Source organism: Garra rufa, chromosome 13, assembly GCF_049309525.1.
Source record: "Garra rufa chromosome 13, GarRuf1.0, whole genome shotgun sequence".
In the NCBI taxonomy this organism is placed as follows: domain Eukaryota; kingdom Metazoa; phylum Chordata; class Actinopteri; order Cypriniformes; family Cyprinidae; genus Garra; species Garra rufa.
In genome coordinates this window covers 24038223-24057046 of record NC_133373.1, presented here as the reverse complement: position 1 = coordinate 24057046, position 18824 = coordinate 24038223, and the positions used below count along the sequence as shown (strand labels likewise).

At 34.3% G+C, this 18824-nt stretch overlaps 1 protein-coding gene across 3 annotated transcripts in view; it reads left to right on the top strand.

The window, feature by feature from the left end:
• The window catches only part of mylk4b (myosin light chain kinase family, member 4b), a 53459-nt gene that overhangs the window by 10008 nt on the left and 24627 nt on the right, over positions 1-18824 (top strand). For 2 of the 3 annotated variants that reach the window (XM_073853148.1, XM_073853147.1), the window contains exon 2: positions 2794-3031. In XM_073853148.1, the coding sequence (XP_073709249.1) occupies positions 2900-3031 (132 nt within the window). In that variant the 5' untranslated portion in view covers positions 2794-2899. Of the gene's footprint in view, positions 1-2793; positions 3032-6190; positions 6471-18824 lie in introns of those variants that run through there. The other variant, XM_073853146.1, reaches the window with a different exon arrangement.

The following is an 18824-nucleotide window of genomic DNA, read 5'->3' as shown; positions in this document are numbered from 1 at the left end:
CCATTCAAAGCCCTTTAATTGAGACTCTGTAACACTGCACCAGAGAATACGAAAGCAAGGCCACGATCACAGTACATAATCATGCACCAATTGCACCATACCGTACAAAAAGGCAACAACATTGTCCACTATTAAGGTGAATGGAAAAAAATACCCCCCTCCCCCCACCCTGCAAATAACAAATGCTTCATGGGATTTGTTCTCCTCTATATCAATATAATAGTGACTGATATAATTTAAAAGACCTAAAGTGAACTTAAAATGCCAAACTAATAGAGAGAGACCAACATTCTTATGCCATTCTAGGGGATAATGCTTTGCCACAGGCGCCAGAGCTGATTGAGGCTTGTGTCTGGTTTGAAAATAAAACGTTGTTCTTGTTGCTGGGGTGTCCCAGCCCCGGGGGGATCACTTCACTCTTGGACTCTCTATTACCCCAGGGCATGCAGATGGATCAACGTGCTATGCGCAGAATGGCATCTCAACTGATCCTTTGGAAAGAGAACAACACACTTAGCTCTTATCAGAGTATGCTGAGGTAGAGCTGATGTCTAAATGCAGCCTAGATCATTGGTGCAGAAATTATGTGAAATGACAAAAGCCTTTTCATTACAAATGACATAATTTTTATTACTAATATTACTTATATCATATATCTGTATATTTAATTCTATCATGTTTTTGAGTCATACCTTTAAACAAGATAATTATTTTCTCTATGTATGGAGAATAGTATTTCACTGCCTTTTTGGCCACCACCTGGCCTGAGTGCTTAAAGTTAAAAGCACAAAATGACCATCTGACCCCCATAAAGCTGCTTATAGCTGCTAACCTCAACCATTACCCACTCCAGACGTCAACACTGACCTCCACCTGCTCACTGACCCAACACACATAACCATGCACTCGTACACACCTAATGTGTTATATGTGACCCTGGACCACAAAACCAGTCTTAAGTCGCTGGGGTATATTTGTAGCAATAGCCAAAAATACATAGTATGGGTCAAAATTATTGTTTTTTCTTTTATGCCAAAAATCATTAGGAAATTAAGTAAAGATCATGTTCCATGAAGATTTTTTGTAAAATTCCTACTATAAATATATGAAAATGTAATTTTTGATTTGTAATATGCATTGTTAAGAACTTAATTTGGAGAACTTTAAAGGTGATTTTCTCAGTATTTAGATTTTTTTGCACCCTCAGATTCCAGATATTCAAATAGATGTATCTCGGCCAAATATTGTCCTATCATAACAAACCATACATCAATAGAAAACTTATTTATTGAGCTTTCATGTGCTCAGTTTTGTCAAATTTAACCTTATGACTGGTTTTGTGGTCCAGGGTCACATATTTCTTACCAATTTGTTCTTGTGTGTAATTAAGTCCTGCAAAAACAACATACTTTTAACATAACAACATACCATTATTTTTTAAAGTAGGACGCTAGATGAATATAGACTATTAGATGTTGACTATTATCTATGCTCTTGGGATTGACCTCCTCCTTAAAAAATATATTTTAAATTGTAAAGTTTTGTCATGTGTTCAATAAGCTGTGTCAGTGTTTTCTGTCAGTCTGACTCTTTCTGCACTTTCACCAGTAGATGGGAGTAAACTGTTTTTATGTGAGAGTCATCCACCTAAACATTCAAATCAGAGCGATTCTCTGTGAGAATAGTTTAAACTTTAGATTTTTGTTGGTGTAGCAACATAGACAAAGGAATGGCAATTTTGTGTCTGAAATGTAAGCTACTCATTGTCAATTTTATGTTTTTTGAAGTGCTATTTTTTTTTTTTTTTTTCACTTTATTTTAACATAAGAGCGGACACGGTCGTTTGAAGCTTGAATGGACAAGGTTTCCGGTGTCGCTTTTAGTTATTTCAGCTGTACAAAACAGTTATGCTGTTATGCTGTTTGATATTGCAAACTGCTATTTGTTATCATTGTTATCCTTCTAAGTTATAATAATAAAGACTCTATTTTGTAGCGCTAATAGTTTTATGGTTTACTGCACTTAATTCTAGTCATTTATTCACTTTTTTCTTCCGGTAAGAGTGGGCACGGCTATTTATAGCTCCTATTTCTGTCTCATCTTTGTTCAGCTATTTTTGGCTCTAATTGGTGTCTTACTATATTATTTTAATGTATTATCTTAATTATGAGGGCACGGGTTTGAAGTACATACAACCTTACCGTTTTTCTCTAGCGTTATTTCCATATAGTAGAAAATGAATGAAAAGTCTCATCCATAGGCTTACTTCTGTGTTGAAGAAAAAGGCGAATATAATAGCCTATGAATCTGAAACCTTGCACATTCACAGAACATCAGTGTTACAAAATAAGGTGGATGTTTTTGGTGAAAATAAGCAATTTAAGTCTAAAGATGTTTGTGTATTAGCCTATCAGAATTAGATTGCACATGAAGGCTTTAAAGGAACACTCCACTTTTTTTGTAAATAGGCTCATTCTCCTACTCCCCCCGAGTTAATAAGTTGATTTTTACCGTTTTGAAATCCATTCAGTCGTTCTCCTGTTCTGGCGATATCACTTTTAGCATAGCTTAACATAGATTATTGAATCCTATGAGACCAATAGCATCACGTTCAAAAATGACCAAAGAGTTTCGACATTTGTCTTATTTAAAACTTATATTGTGTACTAATACCGGCGGAAAATGTAAAGCTGCGATTTTCTAGGCCTATTTCCAAAAAAAGTGGGAAAAAAAGGCCTATAGATTTTTCACCCACATTGATTGGCTTATTTTTAATCTTTTCTCTTTTTTTAGCTCATAAGACAACACCAAAGTTACTGCAGACAAGAAGAGGAAGTGTGCCAAGTCTAATAAAACAGCTGCTGCCCATCCATGTCCTGCATTTCATAACAACAGAGCCATGGAGGGAGAGGAAGCACGGGTCAAGGAGCTTGGCATGGGTCGACTTGCATTTTTTGGCCACCTTGAACGAGTAGAAAGAATGCGCTGCTACTGGGAGCTCAAACATGTCCAAGTAAAGACTCTGGAGCAGGTAAGTCTCTGACAGAGGTGTTATACACTGACACAAATGTTCATCCACATTGCCTTTTGTGGGTTAATTTGAATTAAACAGATATTTTAGTGGTCTATAGAAAACAAATCTGTTGTGTTTTGTGTCATAGGTATGAATACACTACTGTTCAAAAGGTTAGGGTCAGACTCGGTAAGATTATTTATTAATATGAAAGAAATAAATAACTTTTATTCAGCAAGGCATAATGAAATGCTGTTCTTTTGAACTTTTTATTTATCAAAGAATCTGGAATGTATTACTGTTTCCATAAACATATTACATTGCACATCTGTTTTCAACAGTGATAATAAGACATGTTTCTTAAGCACCAAATCAGCATATTAGAATGATTTCTGAAGCATCATGTGGCACTGAAGACTGGAGTAATGGCTGCTGAAAATTCAGCTTCACCGTCATAGGAATAAATTATATTTTAAACATACTCAAATGAAAAACTGTTATTTTTTCTCTATTTTTTATTAATTAGATGCAGCCCTGGTGAGCATAAGATACTTCTTTCAAAAATATTAGGAATCTACCAACCCCAAAAGCTTAAATGGTAGTGTGTAAACGTAAAAGAGAGAGTTTTATATATTATTTTAAGCTGGTTGTGTTGTACTGTTTTACATATGCCCACAGAGGGGGCTGTATTACCATGAATGACACCCATTAAAACTATTAAGAAATTTCCTCTTTTTTTTTTTTTTTGGAAACTGAGGTCATTATTGTTTGTGGTGTTTGACAGCATACCACAGTTCATTTGAAAATAATTAGAAAACAAGTTTAACTTTCCACTGAAATGTTTATACTTTCTTCACCTGCAAGCTATGCCATACTTCAGGGTATTTTTATAGAGATTGCACATGCACAGTTTAACACACAGTCCAACATACACATACCAGCACACCCAAGAACGTTTATCAACTTTCAAAAAAGTAGCAAGGTCATGTATACCATAAACGAGCTGTGGCACTGTGTATGTTTACTGACTGTCCAGGAGGGGGCACCAGTTCATGTAATAGTTTACTGTATTGCTTGCTGACTCAATAAGGTTTACAAAACTAATTACACCTGTAGTATTTCTTATATCAGTGATATTTGAGACTAAAATGGTTAGCCTTTTTTTGAGTGAGTATATCCCTTTAAACATACCTTATGCATCTGTCTGCTTGTGGTTTATATCATTTCCATGCTGTATATTACATATTAAAGTTTTTTTTTCTTTTTTCTTATTTCCGTTTTTTTTTTTTTTTTGTGTGTGATTTAATATAATTTTTTACACATTTCTTTCTGTATCTGAGCATAGTTAAGGGGAACCCATCAGTTACTGGACAGCTCATGATTTATGAAACAAGTATTATATATATATATATATATATATACAGTATATATATATATATATATATATATATATATATATATATAGTAACATTTTTACTATTTAAAATAACTGAATATATATTTGAATATATTTTAAAATGTAATTTATTCCTGTGATTTCAACGGTAAATTTTCACATCATTACTTAAGTCACATGATCCTTCAGAAATCATTTTAATATTCAGATTTGCTGCACAAAAACATTTATTATTATTATTATTATTATTATTATTATGTTGATTTTTTTTCAGGTTTCTTAGATTAATAGAAGGTTCCGAAAAACAGCTTTTGTAACTATTTTGAAACTATTTTGTAACATTATAAATGTCTTTATCATCACTTTTGATCAATTTAAATCTTGCTTAATAAAAATATTACCCCCCCCCCAAAAAAAAAACAGTGAATAGTGTATAATGTTATTTCAGATAAATCTTTTCATTAAAGAATCCTGAAAAAAATTACTCAACTGTTTTAAATATTGATGATAATAATAATAATAATAATAATAATAATAATAATAATAATAATAAATGTTTCTTGAACAGCAAATCAGCATATTAATTCAATTCAATTCAATTCAAATTTATTTAATTCAAGTATATTAGAAAGATTTCTGAAGGAAACTGGAATAATGATGCTGAAAATTTTGCTTTGGTCACAGGAAAAAAAAAACATTTTAAAATATATCCAAATAAAAAAAAATTAAATAGTAAAAATATTTCCAAATTTAACTGTTTTGCTGTACTTTGGATCAAATAAATGCAGGCTTGGTGAGCAAAAGAGACTTTTTTAAAAAACATTAAAAATCTTACTGTTCAAGAACTTTTGACTGGTAGGGTATATATTTATTTTTTCAAAACACACACACACACACACACACACACACACACACACACACACACACACACACACACACACACACACACACACACACACACACACACACACACACACATATTCATTTTTCATCTTTATTTTCATTTTTAAATTACTTTTATAGATTCAATACAAATTCTTGTTACTTTACATTACTGTATATTTTATATTACTGTATATTGTGACTGTGTGCCAGATGACCTATAGGGTGCAAAGCAAAGTCAGAAAGAAGTAACCCAAGAATTGCAGTCTATTTAAATCAGATTGCTACTGTTACGATTTCGAACCCACCCTCCCCCTCAGCATATTTCTTATCGCTTTGTGAGTGTGATTACGCAGCCTTGATGTTTTGAATAGCTTGGACTGTGTGTTTGAATGTCAGTGTGCACGTGCGCATATCTCTAGTCTGATTATAGAAGTCACACATGTGGAGAATCTATGACAAGTTGCCATTTCTCCTTAAAATATTCTAGAGTATCAGTGTACCTTAGATATGCTGAGTATGACGCATGCATATGGATGTGTCAGATTATACAGACCATGTTCCATTCACTCCATTGTGTGTGTGTGTGTGTGTGTGTGTGTGTGTGTGTGTGTGTGTGTGAGAGAGAGAGAGAGAGAGAGAGAGAGAGAGAGAGAGAGAGAGAGAGAGAGAGTGTGAGTGAGCACTTTAAGTGCTGTGTCTAACGTTAAAGGATACACCGAGTTCTGCTAACTGCCCTCCGTTTTTGCCATGGAGCCAGAGTTCCACCTGTCCACCTCCTGTCTCACTGACTGATAGATGTTTTGCTCCTTAAATGGAAGAGGAGGAGCGTTTTTTACCCGTTACCCACGTCTCTCCTTTGCTGTGACTGCCCACCTTTCGTAATCTGTAGCTCGCTTCTACGGCTCATGTCAACAACCGGACCGGTGTTAAAAGAAAGAGAGATAGACAGACTGCTAAGACAAAGTTAAGGAAAGATAAAAAGAAAAGGAGGCGGTTGTGAAGAGCTTGCTTAGTGTGAATGTAGTTGCCATGGAGAACTTCTTGCAGGATAAGGACCTTTGGATTGTGGGAAGTGTGTGTTTGGTTGCATCTATCCTATGGAGACGATTTTGGAATTTATTTACATACAAGAGGAAAAGAGACAGTTCACCAGAAAGTGCATCTATTGACATTCAGGTACAAACTTATGAATATTTTTTAATTTTTACTTTTTTTTCCCCCAAAGCTGACATTACAAATTTTATTTTGTTCTAATATACATGATTGCATTTAGATGAAAATGTGATTTGAATGGCTAAGCAATGTCTTACGGTACATGCACGACCAGTCAAAAGTTTTTGAACAGTACGATTTTTAATGTTTTTTAAAGAAGTCTCTCCAAGTGCTCACCAAGCCTGCATTTTATTTAGGAAAATGTTGAAATATTTGTACTATTTAAAATAACTCTTTTCTATTTGAATATATTTTAAAATGTAATTAATTCCTGTGATCAAAGCAGCATTTTCAGCAACATTACTCCAGTCTTCAGTGTCACATGATCCTTCAGAAATTATTCTAATATGCTGATTTGCTGCTCAAGAAACATTTATTATTAGTATTATCAATATTTAAAACAGCTGAGTACATTTTTTTTTAGGATTCTTTGATGAATACAATATTTGGCCGAGATACAACTATTTGAAAATCTGGAATCTGAGGGTACAAAAAAAATCAAAATATTGAGAAAATTACCTTTAAAGTTGTCCAAATGAAGTTCTTAGCAATGCATATTACTATTCAAAAATGACGTTTTGATATATTCACGGAAGAAAATGTACAAAATATCTTCATGGAACATGATCTTTACTTAATAACCTAATGATTTTGGCATAAAGTTAATAAAAAAAGAAAAAAGAAAAATCAATAATTTTGACCCCTACAGTATATTTTTGGCTATGGTTTTGTGGTCCAGGGTCACAATTCTAGAAATTAATACTTTTATTTAGCAAGGATGCTTTAAATGAATCAAAAGTGATGATAAAGACATTTAGAATGTTACAAAATATTTCTATTTCAGATAAATGCTATTCTTTCGATTTATCAAAGAAACCTGAAAAAATTCTACTCAGCTGTTTTCAGCATAATAATAATAATAATAATAATAATAATAATAATAATAATAATAATAATAATACATGGTTTTTGAACAGCAAATCAGAATATTTGAATGATTTTTAAGGAATCATGTGACTGGAGTAATAATGCTAAAAATTCAGCTTTGAAATCACAGGAATAAATTACATTTTAATATATTAAAATAGAAAACAGTTATTTTAAATAGTAAAAATATTGCAGAATGTTACTGTTTTTCCTGTACTTTGAATCAAAAAAATGCAGGCTTGGTGAACAGAAGAGACCTCTTTAAAAAACATTAACATTCTTGCTGTTCAAAAACTTTTGACTGGTAGTGTATAGCACTTTTTTATTCATTTGCATGAACTTTGAATAATCCAGAAGTAGTAAAGTTAAATTAAATAGTTTTATATTTATAAAGAAAGTCCCAATGTGGTTCCTGATGGTAATTATGAAGTATTTAAAGAAAATATAGAATTTAAAATGTAGAAGCATTATATAGTATTGCGTAATGTTCTTATGAATGAAAAATAATGAATGTAGCTAGAGAAAATCTTTTTTTAGATGGGATTGAAAACACCTGCAATGGATGGCTGAACCTAGTAATGCACAGAAGAAATAGATTTGAAAGCTCAATATAATGATGTGATTGAGGATTGTGTCCATTTTAAAGACTCCTTTGGGATATATAGAAATAAATGTGTACATTTTGTTTTGATTCATAATGGATTATCCATAAATAGATTTTTCTATCACTGGTTAGATTTCACAGGTGATTAAACTGAGTGATACTACACAATATGTTAATTTGATTCATAAGTCTGACATGAAAAGTAAATAACTTCTAGAACAAGTGAGCAATGTGACATAGCACAACTAGCACATAGTCTGAACGTAAAAAACACAGAAAGTCTTGTTATGAAGAATGCTTGAGTAATGGTTTTCGATATATAGCTATGCTTAATAAATCAATTAGTTAATTTCTAAATGTTCACAATATTTTAACAATGAAATGACCAAACTGCACTGTTAATAGAGTGAAATGCAACAACTTTATATAAGCTGACACACAGTGCATGTAAAAAGAGTGATACTGTAATTTACTGTCTTCCTTCCCTCATGATAGTTTTGACAGCTTTGTAATTTCAGTGATCTGGCCTCTTACCCAAGTGGCATTCAGAACACCATGTGTCTTAACCACAAACACTAGTGTTGCTTATATAGTGCATGAGGTAATTATAACTGTGACTCATTGTTGGTAGTCATAGCTAGTTGATTGCTTTACACCTTTTACAGTTTTATTTCTTAAACATCACAATTATGAAGGCATAGTTCACCCAAAAGGAAAATTGTGTCATCATTTACTCACCCTCAAGTTGTTCCAAACCTATATGAGTTTCTTTCTTCCGTTAAACACCAAAAATATATTCTGAAGAATTACAATAATCAAACAGTTGACAATATCAATAACCAAAGCCATTGACTTCCAAAGCATAGATAAAAATTACATTGGAAGTCATTGGTTACCTTCAGCTGTTTGGTTATTGAAATTCTTAAGAATATATATATAAATATATTTTAAGTTTAACAGAAGAAAGAAACTCATGCAGGTTTGGAACAACTTGAGGGTGAATAAATTATTACTTCTTTTTTTTTACTTTGAGATTTTTATTTATTTTATTTATTTTTTTGGAGAGGACAGTCATGCAGTAACATGATTATTGTTTGCATGCACAATATATCCCAACAGATAATTTTGCATGCAATTGTTGATTTAGCAACAGATAAAGATTTCATGTTAGTGAGAGGTTGAGGTGTGATGAAATGTCACCATTATAGACATTTGCCTTTTAAAATTATTCTGCAATTAATATTTTAGGATAACATATGTCATCTCTAATCAAGCTATACTAGGTGTGCTTTTAGACCAATTTTAGACCAATTTGGAGTAGACGTCACAGTTACTTGCAGGGAAAAGGGAAAAAGGGAAAATCCATGGAATAAGAGAAAAAAAATATTGTTTTGCCTTTGGATGCCAGAATCTGAATGCAAATCGTTTATATAGAATACAGTCGTCAAAGATGCCATTTGAAGTTAAACGCAGATGTTTAAACGGACAGACTAATGAATGAAACCTGCTATGATTACTCTACTTGATTTAAACAATAGGTCTACATAATATTCACAAATACAGTTCATAGGGAACATATTATTGGCCTTAAAGTTACAGCATGAAATACAATTTAAACCTATAACGTTTTACATTAACCTATTTTATCTCACAATTTGGGCTTTTTTTCTCGCAAATGCAAATGATATCTCATATTTTGGACTTTATATCACTTTTTTACCTAACAATAGCTAGCTTGTCAATTCTAAGGACAAAAAAGCAAGAAGTGTGAGATATTAACTAATGATTCCGAGCGAGCCAAGTTCTTATCAGAGTTATGTGATATAATCTCGGAATTGCGAGAATGAAGTCAGAATTTTGAAATATAAACTCAAATTTACCTTTTTTAATCTTTTATTCCATGGCTTCCATAGACTGCTACTTGAAAAATGTCAATTTCTGCCACCAGATAAGCTCCACATAATCACCGAATAGGTCTATACAATCAAAGTTATATTAAAAATGTGACTCTTCAAAGCTTTATGATTGCAGTGAATGGCTGGTGAGATTTGGAAATCCAATAAAGTCCATTCATCAATCATAAAAAGTACTCCACATGACAAGGGGTTAATAAAGGCCTTCTGAAGTGAATCAATGCGTTTGTGTAAGAAAAATTATCTTTATTCAAAACCTTATAAGCTGTAATCTCTAGCTTCTGCTGACTACGCATACATGAGAAAGTGGCATTCCAGCGGATGACGTAGATGTAGTCGTAACGTAAGATTCTGTAAAAATATGCTATAGTTTCGCAAGAACTATTTTGTTGACAGCAAAAGAAAACCAGTCTCCTCTTAGGTTGTATCAAAATCCTCAGACATTTTTCTTTATAAATCCTAGTTTTGTACTTGTACAGTGTTTTGGTCTCTCCACTGCACTTCCATGTTCGTCACTTCTCATACGCTGGAATCTCAGCACCCATTCACTGCCATTATAAAACCTGAAAGAGCCAGGATATTTTAATATAACTCAAATTTTATTTTTCTGAAAGAAGAAAGTCATATGCCTAGGATGGCTTGAGTGTGAGTAACTAATTATTTTCATGTTTGGGTGAACTACCCCTTTAATGCAAAAAAACGGAATCTACCATTGGACTACTACTCAGATTTTTTTACTGGAATCTAATGTTTGCCACAACAAATGAAAAAATAACTGAAGAAAGGATAAGTGTTGATGTGTTAGGAAAAGCTCAGAAAATATAGTGTTACTCCTGAAATAATCTGTCCCTTGGTTTAGAACAGCGTGTGCTAATGTGAAAATTCTGGCTTAACTCAAGTCTTCTTGTCTTCAAGTCTGATTTAGAGCTGTCTGAGGAGGTGAAGAGGGAGTTTCATATCGACAGCTCTGCATTAGAGAGACTGCAGACTTGTTAGTTAAGTGTCAGGTGTCACCATGTGACCATATACAGAGACATCTGCATGTTATAAACATATTTAGGCCTAAGCTTAAGATTTGTGTATTTGAAATGCATGTAAAAATTGCTATTTATTTGGATTACACAGTTTTAACAAACTGCATATAATACACTTCATACACTGCCATTCAAAAGGTTGGGAACAGTAAGATTTTTAATGTTTTTTTTTTTGTTTTTTGTTTTTTAAACGTTTCTTATGCTTTTCAAGGCTGCATTTATTTGATCGAAAATCCAAAAAAACTGTAATATTGTGAAATATTTTTCCAATGTAAAATAATTGTTTTCTATGTGAATATATTTTGAAATGTACAGTCGTGGCCAAAAGTTTTGAGAATGACACAAATATTAGTTTTCACAAAGTTTGCTGTTAAACTGCTTTTAGATCTTTGTTTCAGTTGTTTCTGTGATGTACTGAAATATAATTACAAGCACTTCATACGTCATACATAGGCTTTTATCGACAATTACATGACATTTATGCAAAGAGTCAGTATTTGCAGTGTTGACCCTTCTTTTTCAGGACCTCTGCAATTCAACTGGGCATGCTCTCAATCAACTTCTGGGCCAAATCCTGACTGATAGCAACCCATTCTTTCATAATCACTTCTTGGAGTTTGTCAGAATTAGTGGGTTTTTGATTGTCCAACCCGCCTCTTGAGGATTGACCACAAGTTTTAAGATTTGGGGAGTTTCCAGGCCATGGACCCAAAATGTCAACGTTTTGGTCCCCGAGCCACTTAGTTATCACTTTTGCCTTATGGCACGGTGCTCCATCGTGCTGGAAAATGCATTGTTCTTCACCAAACTGTTGTTGGATTGTTGGAAGAAGTTGCTGTTGGAGGGTGTTTTGGTACCATTCTTTATTCATGGCTGTGTTTTTGGGCAAAATTGTGAGTGAGCCCACTCCCTTGGATGAGAAGCAACCCCACACATGAATGGTCTCAGGATGCTTTACTGTTGGCATGACACAGGACTGATGGTAGTGCTCACCTTTTCTTCTCCGGACAAGCTTTTTCCAGATGCCCCAAACAATCGGAAAGAGGCTTCATCGGAGAATATGACTTTGCCCCAGTCCTCAGCAGTCCATTCGACCATACTTTTTGCAGAAGATCAATCTGTCCCTGATGTTTTTTTTTGGAGAGAAGTGGCTTCTTTGCTGCCCTTCTTGACACCAGGCCATCTTCCAAAAATCTTGGCCTCACTGTGCGTGCAGATGCGCTCACACCTGCCTGCTGCCATTCCTGAGCAAGCTCTGCACTGGTGGCACTCCGATCCCGCAGCTGAATCCTCTTTAGGAGACGATCCTGGCGCTTGCTGGACTTTCTTGGATGCCCTGAAGCCTTCTTAACAATGCAGTGGAAAGTTTTTTCTGGATTAAGTTATTTTTTCATGGCAAAGAAAGACTATGCAATTCATCTGATCACTCTTCATAACATTCTGGAGTCTATGCAAATTGCTATTATAAAAACTTAAGCAATAAGCAGCAACTTTTCCAATTTCCAATATTTATGTAATTCTCAAAACTTTTGGCCACAACTGTAATTTATTCCTGTGATGCAAAGCTAATTTTTCAGCATCATTACTCTAGTCTTTAGTGTCACATGATCCTTCAGAAATCATTCTAATATGCTGATTTATTATCAATGCTGGAAACAGTTGTGTGGCTTAATATTTTCTTGGAACCTGTGATTCTTTTTTCATTCTTTGATAAATACGAAGTTAAAAAGAACAGCATTTATTTAATTTTATACATTTCCACTAGAACTGTATTTACTACCTCTCAATTGTTAAATACGTGTCCTACTAAGAAAAAATAATCACAAGATTATCAAACAATTCCAGGGAACCATTTTGGACTAATACAAAATAAGATTTGTTGTAAAATTAAATTTGTTGGGCTGTGCAGTACAGTCCTAATGTTTTTCATGTCTTTAGTTACTTTGCACCTTATTTTGCCCATGTTTGCAGAACTATGTTTGTGTGTACGCATGCACATACACACACATTTAGAAGGTAAAATGTGAAAAAGGTCACAAATCCAATAATATAATATATTATTAATATAAATAATTTTTAAGTAGAGGAACCACCAAAATTTCTGCTAAAACTCAACTCAGATGGTGGCCCATTTTAGCTGAAATGAATGGCTCATTTAATCTTAACACATTCAGGTAAATTGGGCCAGTAACTAAAATGTTGTTTTATATAAATAATCTGGATTATTTAGCAAAATCAGCATTTTATCTGACAGAGGCCATCAGGACTATGGTTATGAATCATTATTTCTAAATGTGCATTTGTTTTTTTTAAATTGATTTATCAACCGTATTATTGATTGGTTATGTCAAGCCACTCACCTTGCTTTTTTCTGGCACGGTCTCAAAATGAGGCATTGCCCCTCCACCCTTAGCAACCTCAGACCAATAAAATCATTTGCTAAATGTCAAGTCTTGTTGGCAACAGTTTGAAAATCGTATCAGTCATAGGCTGTTAACTTTTAAAGAGATAAGACACATTTTACCTGATGGCCCAATTTGCCTGATATCACCCTATATATTGCATAAACTACCATTTAAAAGTTTTTGAACAGAAAGATTTTTAATGTTTTTTTCTTTTCAGTCTCTTCTGCTCACCAAGCCTGCATTTATTTGATCCAATTTACAGTAAAAACAGTAAGGTTTTGAAATATTTTTTACTATTTAAAAAAAACTGTTTTCTATTTGAATATATTTTAAAATGTAACTTATTCCTGTGATTTCAAAGCTGACTTTTTAGCATCATTACTCCAGTCACATGATTCTTCAGAAATCATTCTAAAATTCTGATTTGCTTCTCAAAAAACATTTATTATTAGTATTATGTTTAAAACAGCTGAGTAGAATTTTTTCAGGTTTCTTTGAAGAATAGAAAATAATTTATCTGAAACATTATAAATGTATCAATTTAAAGCATCCTTGCTAAATAAAAGTATTAATTTCTATAATTTATTTCCCCCCAAGTTTTTGAATGGTACAGTGTATAATGTTACAAAAGCTTTTTATTTCAGATAAATGTGGATTTAGACTTTGGATCTTTCTATTCACCAAAGAATCCTGACAAAATGTACTGAGCTGTTTTAAATACTGATAATTATATTACTACTATTACTACTAATGATAAATGTTTCTTGAACAGCAATTTAGCATATTAGAATGATTTCTGAAGGATCATGTGACACTGAAGACTGAAGTAATGATGCTGAAAATTTAGCTTTGATCACAGGAATAAATTACATTTTAAAATATATTCAAATCAAAAGCAGTTATTTTAAATAATAAATTTTTTTAACAGTATTACTACTTTTGCTGTATTTTAGATCAAATAAATGCAGGCTTGAACAGAAGAGAATTCTTTAAAAACATTAAAAATCTTACTGTTCACAAACTTTTGACTACACTAAGTTAATATATGCATGTATTCATATTTAAGTAGTTTTACTTCTACAAATTAAATGTAGATCTAAAAGTAAATATGTAGGAAGTTTTTACGTGTAAATCTTGGCATCTAGGGATGTTATGATATTTTACTGGACAATAAGACAAAAACTGCAGTGCATTCTCAATATTTTAATCCTATTTTATAACAGAAATTATGAAAGTTAGTCATGAAATACAGTGACTTGCAAAAGTATTCATACCCCTTCATTTTTTTTTCACATTTTGTTTTGTTGCAGCATTATGTTGAACTGCTTTAAATTACTTTTTTTCCCACATCAATCTACATCTCATACACCATAATGACAAAGCACAAAACAGGTTCGTAACAATGCAAATTTATTAGAAATAAAAAACTGAAAAGATCCCGTTGCATAAGTATTCATACCCTTTTCTGGGACACTCGAAATTTAGCTCAGGAGCATTCATATTGCTTCTAGATGTTTCTACACTTCGAGTGGAGTTAAACTGTGGCAAATTCATTTGAATGAGTATGATTTAGAAAGGCACACACCTCTCAGAAAAGGTCTAACAGCTGAAAATGCATATCAGAGCAAAAAACAAGTCCTGAGGTCAAGATAACTGCCTGTAGAGCTCAGTGACAGACTTGTGTTAAGGCAATGATCTAGGGAAGAGTTCAGAAAAAAATCTCACAGAAGCATGTAGCCTCCATTATCCATAATGGAAGACGATTGGAACAACTAGGACTCTAGAAAATGTCTGCCAGCCCCCATCCAAGCTGACAGAGCTTGAGAGGTGAAAAGGTGAGGGAAAGAATGGCAGATAATTGCCAAATGCAGATGTGCAAAGCTTGTCACATCATACCCAAAAAGACTTGAGGCTGTAAAGGTGCTTCAACTATGCACTGAGTTATGCAACATACTTATTTCAGTGTTTTATTTTTAATAAATTTGTAAAATTTGCAAATCTGGTTTTTGCTTTGTCATTATTGTGGTGTATGGAGTGTAAGTTGATGTGGGGAAAAGCTAATTTAAAGCAGTTTAACGTAATGCTGCAACAAAACAAAATGTGAAAAAAATGAAGGGGTATGAATACTTTTGCAAGGCACTGTAGATCAGGACGGCCTGTTGGATCTGGCACAGCTGTTGTCGTCACCTGACATAAGTTCATCAGTGTTTCCCTGGGACTCCCTCACGTCAGCATGTGCGCACACTCAGCCGCTGCCAACCACACTCTCACCCACATACACTGCTAGAACAGGGGGAAGGGAGCAGTGACCTTCCTGGGATGGCAAGTTTGAAGGGAAAGGGAGGGAGGGGAGAGAGGATGGAATCCATCAGGGGATGGGGAGCATTTAGTTACCGCCCACCCTGAAATAGCCTCCTGCGCATGCTCTTTCTACATTGAAAGGCAGCAAACACACTCTTGTGGATACATACATGTGCACATATATGCACACCCACACTGGTTTTAAAGTTCTCTAGTAATGACTTCATTGGTGGTGTAGGGTTACAGGCGCACCTGTACATTTATTCTCTTTCACTCACGCAAATGAACATTCTCTGGCCGGTGCACACATTTCCATGTGCGTGTGCCAACATGACGCGTCTAACACATTTATAAGGGGATTAGTTTTGTGGCATTAAAGAGGTGATTGACATGCAGTCTCTTCAGGTAGTTAAAGAGGTATTCTGCAACAGTCTGACTTTATGGGCTGTCATCACCTTCAGACTGGTTGTTCTGGGAGAAGGGTTGTCATAGAAGGGCAGAAAAACACTAAGGTATTAAGTTGCCTTTTTTAAACCACAAATTTCATCCTGCATCCTTGATGTTTATATTAAGGTCCCACAAAGTAGATTTCTAGCTTACAGATTAACTATGTAGTTTCTGCCCCCTTGTGGTGGATCACTTTAACTATCAAACCTTAAAGGGATGATTCACCTAAAAAAAAAATCACACTGTGATTCCATGCTGTCAGAAAATATCACGTTTAATATTTTGAGCTGATTTTAGAACACTTATTTTGTTTTCATTTGTCATGTGTGTTCAGAATGATTTAAAGGTATGTGGTTTGTGATTTTTAAAGGGTTAGTTTATTCCAGAATTAACATTGAACATTTCCTGATAATTTCCCCATGTCGTTTCAAGCAGTGGCGATTTCTTTAAGACTGCAAGGGAAGCTCAGCTTCCCCTATAATGTCACAAAATTAATGGTCAAATTACGTACTATTGTATTAACATTTTATTGACTAAAAATGCGTTAGAAAACGTTCATCTCAAAGACGAATTCGTTCAGAATCAGTTAGATATAGCAGGTCGGCTGACTTGATTTTCTTCTCATACATTCCCGTAGCGTCACAGTGCATTTCCCCATTGAAGCCCAGCGTCCATTGACTTCAATGGGGCTGCTTTGAACGTTTTTTTTCAGTGCTTTGAAACTAGACGGTCATTGGATAAACGCTGCGATTATGTCCCGCCCACGGACGCTCAGCGTCTCTGGGAGTGAATGGGGAGTGGGCTGGCCTGGACGCTGAGCTTCTGCGTGATGATTGGAGGGTCTGTCGAAAGATTGCATGTCCTTTTGACTGACAGCGATTTTGTCCTATAAGGAATCGCTGAAGCTATTCGTTCGCGCTCTCTGCGGCCGCTCAGTCCCATCGTGGATTTCTCAAGTTCAGTCGAAATAAAAACTGCTGCAACCTATTTCTTTATATTTGCTTGGCGAAATTGCTTGATTTTCATCATACATTTCACACAATTATACACCACATTCCTTGTTTCACTTTTACAGAGTTTAATATTTTTTTTAGATCATTCATTCATATGAAACTGCACACGAAAAGTCACTGGAAAAGACGCCTAGTTGGTACGACAGGGTCACAGACCATTTTCTTGAAAAGGAACGTAGGGCAGAATTTACTTTTAAATAAATAGACAATTTTATGATGTAGACCGAAAATGAGCTTCCCCTATTTGACAGACCAGTAGCCGCCACTGGTTTCAAGATATTCATATCTTTCTTTCTTCAGTTGAAAAAAAGTTTTTTGAGGGAAACATTCCAGGATTTTTCTCCATAAAGTGGACTTCAAAGAGGATTAGTGGGTTGAAGGTCCCAATTGCAGTGACTTGTCTTGTGACGATACACTGATGTCCTAAGCAGTGTTGTGCAAGTTACTTCCAAAACGTAATACATTATATATTACTAGTTACTGTCTTTTAATAGTAATTAGTTATATTACAATATTACTGTTTCTAAATTGTAATGCGTTACACTACTTTTAAGTTACTGTTGAGTTACTTTCATCAAAATATCCACAGATTATAAAATGCCAAAAAAAAGTTTATAGCTGCTCATTATACATTAAGTTTAGGATAGCTAGCATAAAATTATAAAAACATATTTAGGTAGGCCTACCGGTATGTCTATTAATGTTACGTTGTAGTTTAGGTTAAACACAGATAAGCACAAAACTCATTAATACTTTCATAAATAACACCGGTAAATAAAGCGAAGTGTTATAATGTACAATCATTAAACACAATGAATCGCCTATAGGCTATTTTAAATGGTTTTCAGAACAAAACAAGAATGAAGAATACAAGTTGCTAAACAAGCCAAAACGAATGAGGGTAAAAGCGAAACTAAAAACAAACGGCGTTGTTCTCGTGCAGCCTACCTCTCATTCTGCATCAATCCAATTAAATGTGTCCATATTCGTGATGTATTTGAATGCTAAACTATTATGTAAACCAGGATTTGTACTTAACGCGCTTATAAAACATTCTCCTCACATGAGCAAATATGTGTTTGGCTCGAGCTCAGGCTGACGGCACGGATACTATGCAGTACGCACTATTTCATTTGACCAGTGACTGTATTTTATTCTTATAATTAACAGACTGCAACTTTTGCAACGCTGTGTGTGCGTGAGGCGCCGGGGCAATCGAATAGCGGAATAACTCCGTCATTTTTGCTCATACAGATCATTTATAACTGCAGTGTGTTTACTATTATATCTTGGTTTCCTTTCCGTGAACTTTCGTAGAGCGCCACTCCACACAAAAGTGAACCAAACTCAGCAGCATATGTCACTCAGTCTTTTCGTTTTGAAAATCAGATATATTTCGCGTATTCATCCATTTTATATGCGGACTATGATTTAATAAAAACAGATTTAGTCATTTTTAGCTTAATTTTTGTTGCTTATGCGCTCGTCCGTCATTTTTTCTCTTCTCCGACTCCGCAGCTCTCTTCATTAGTTTAGTGTTACTGGCACCAGTCTAGATGTTTCTAGGAGTTACTCGTGCTGTTTCTCCATAACGGGAGTGCGTCCATCTCATAAATGTAGAATCCGTCTCTGCAGTCATCTCAACCATCGAATTCCAGCAACAGGAAGACAAAA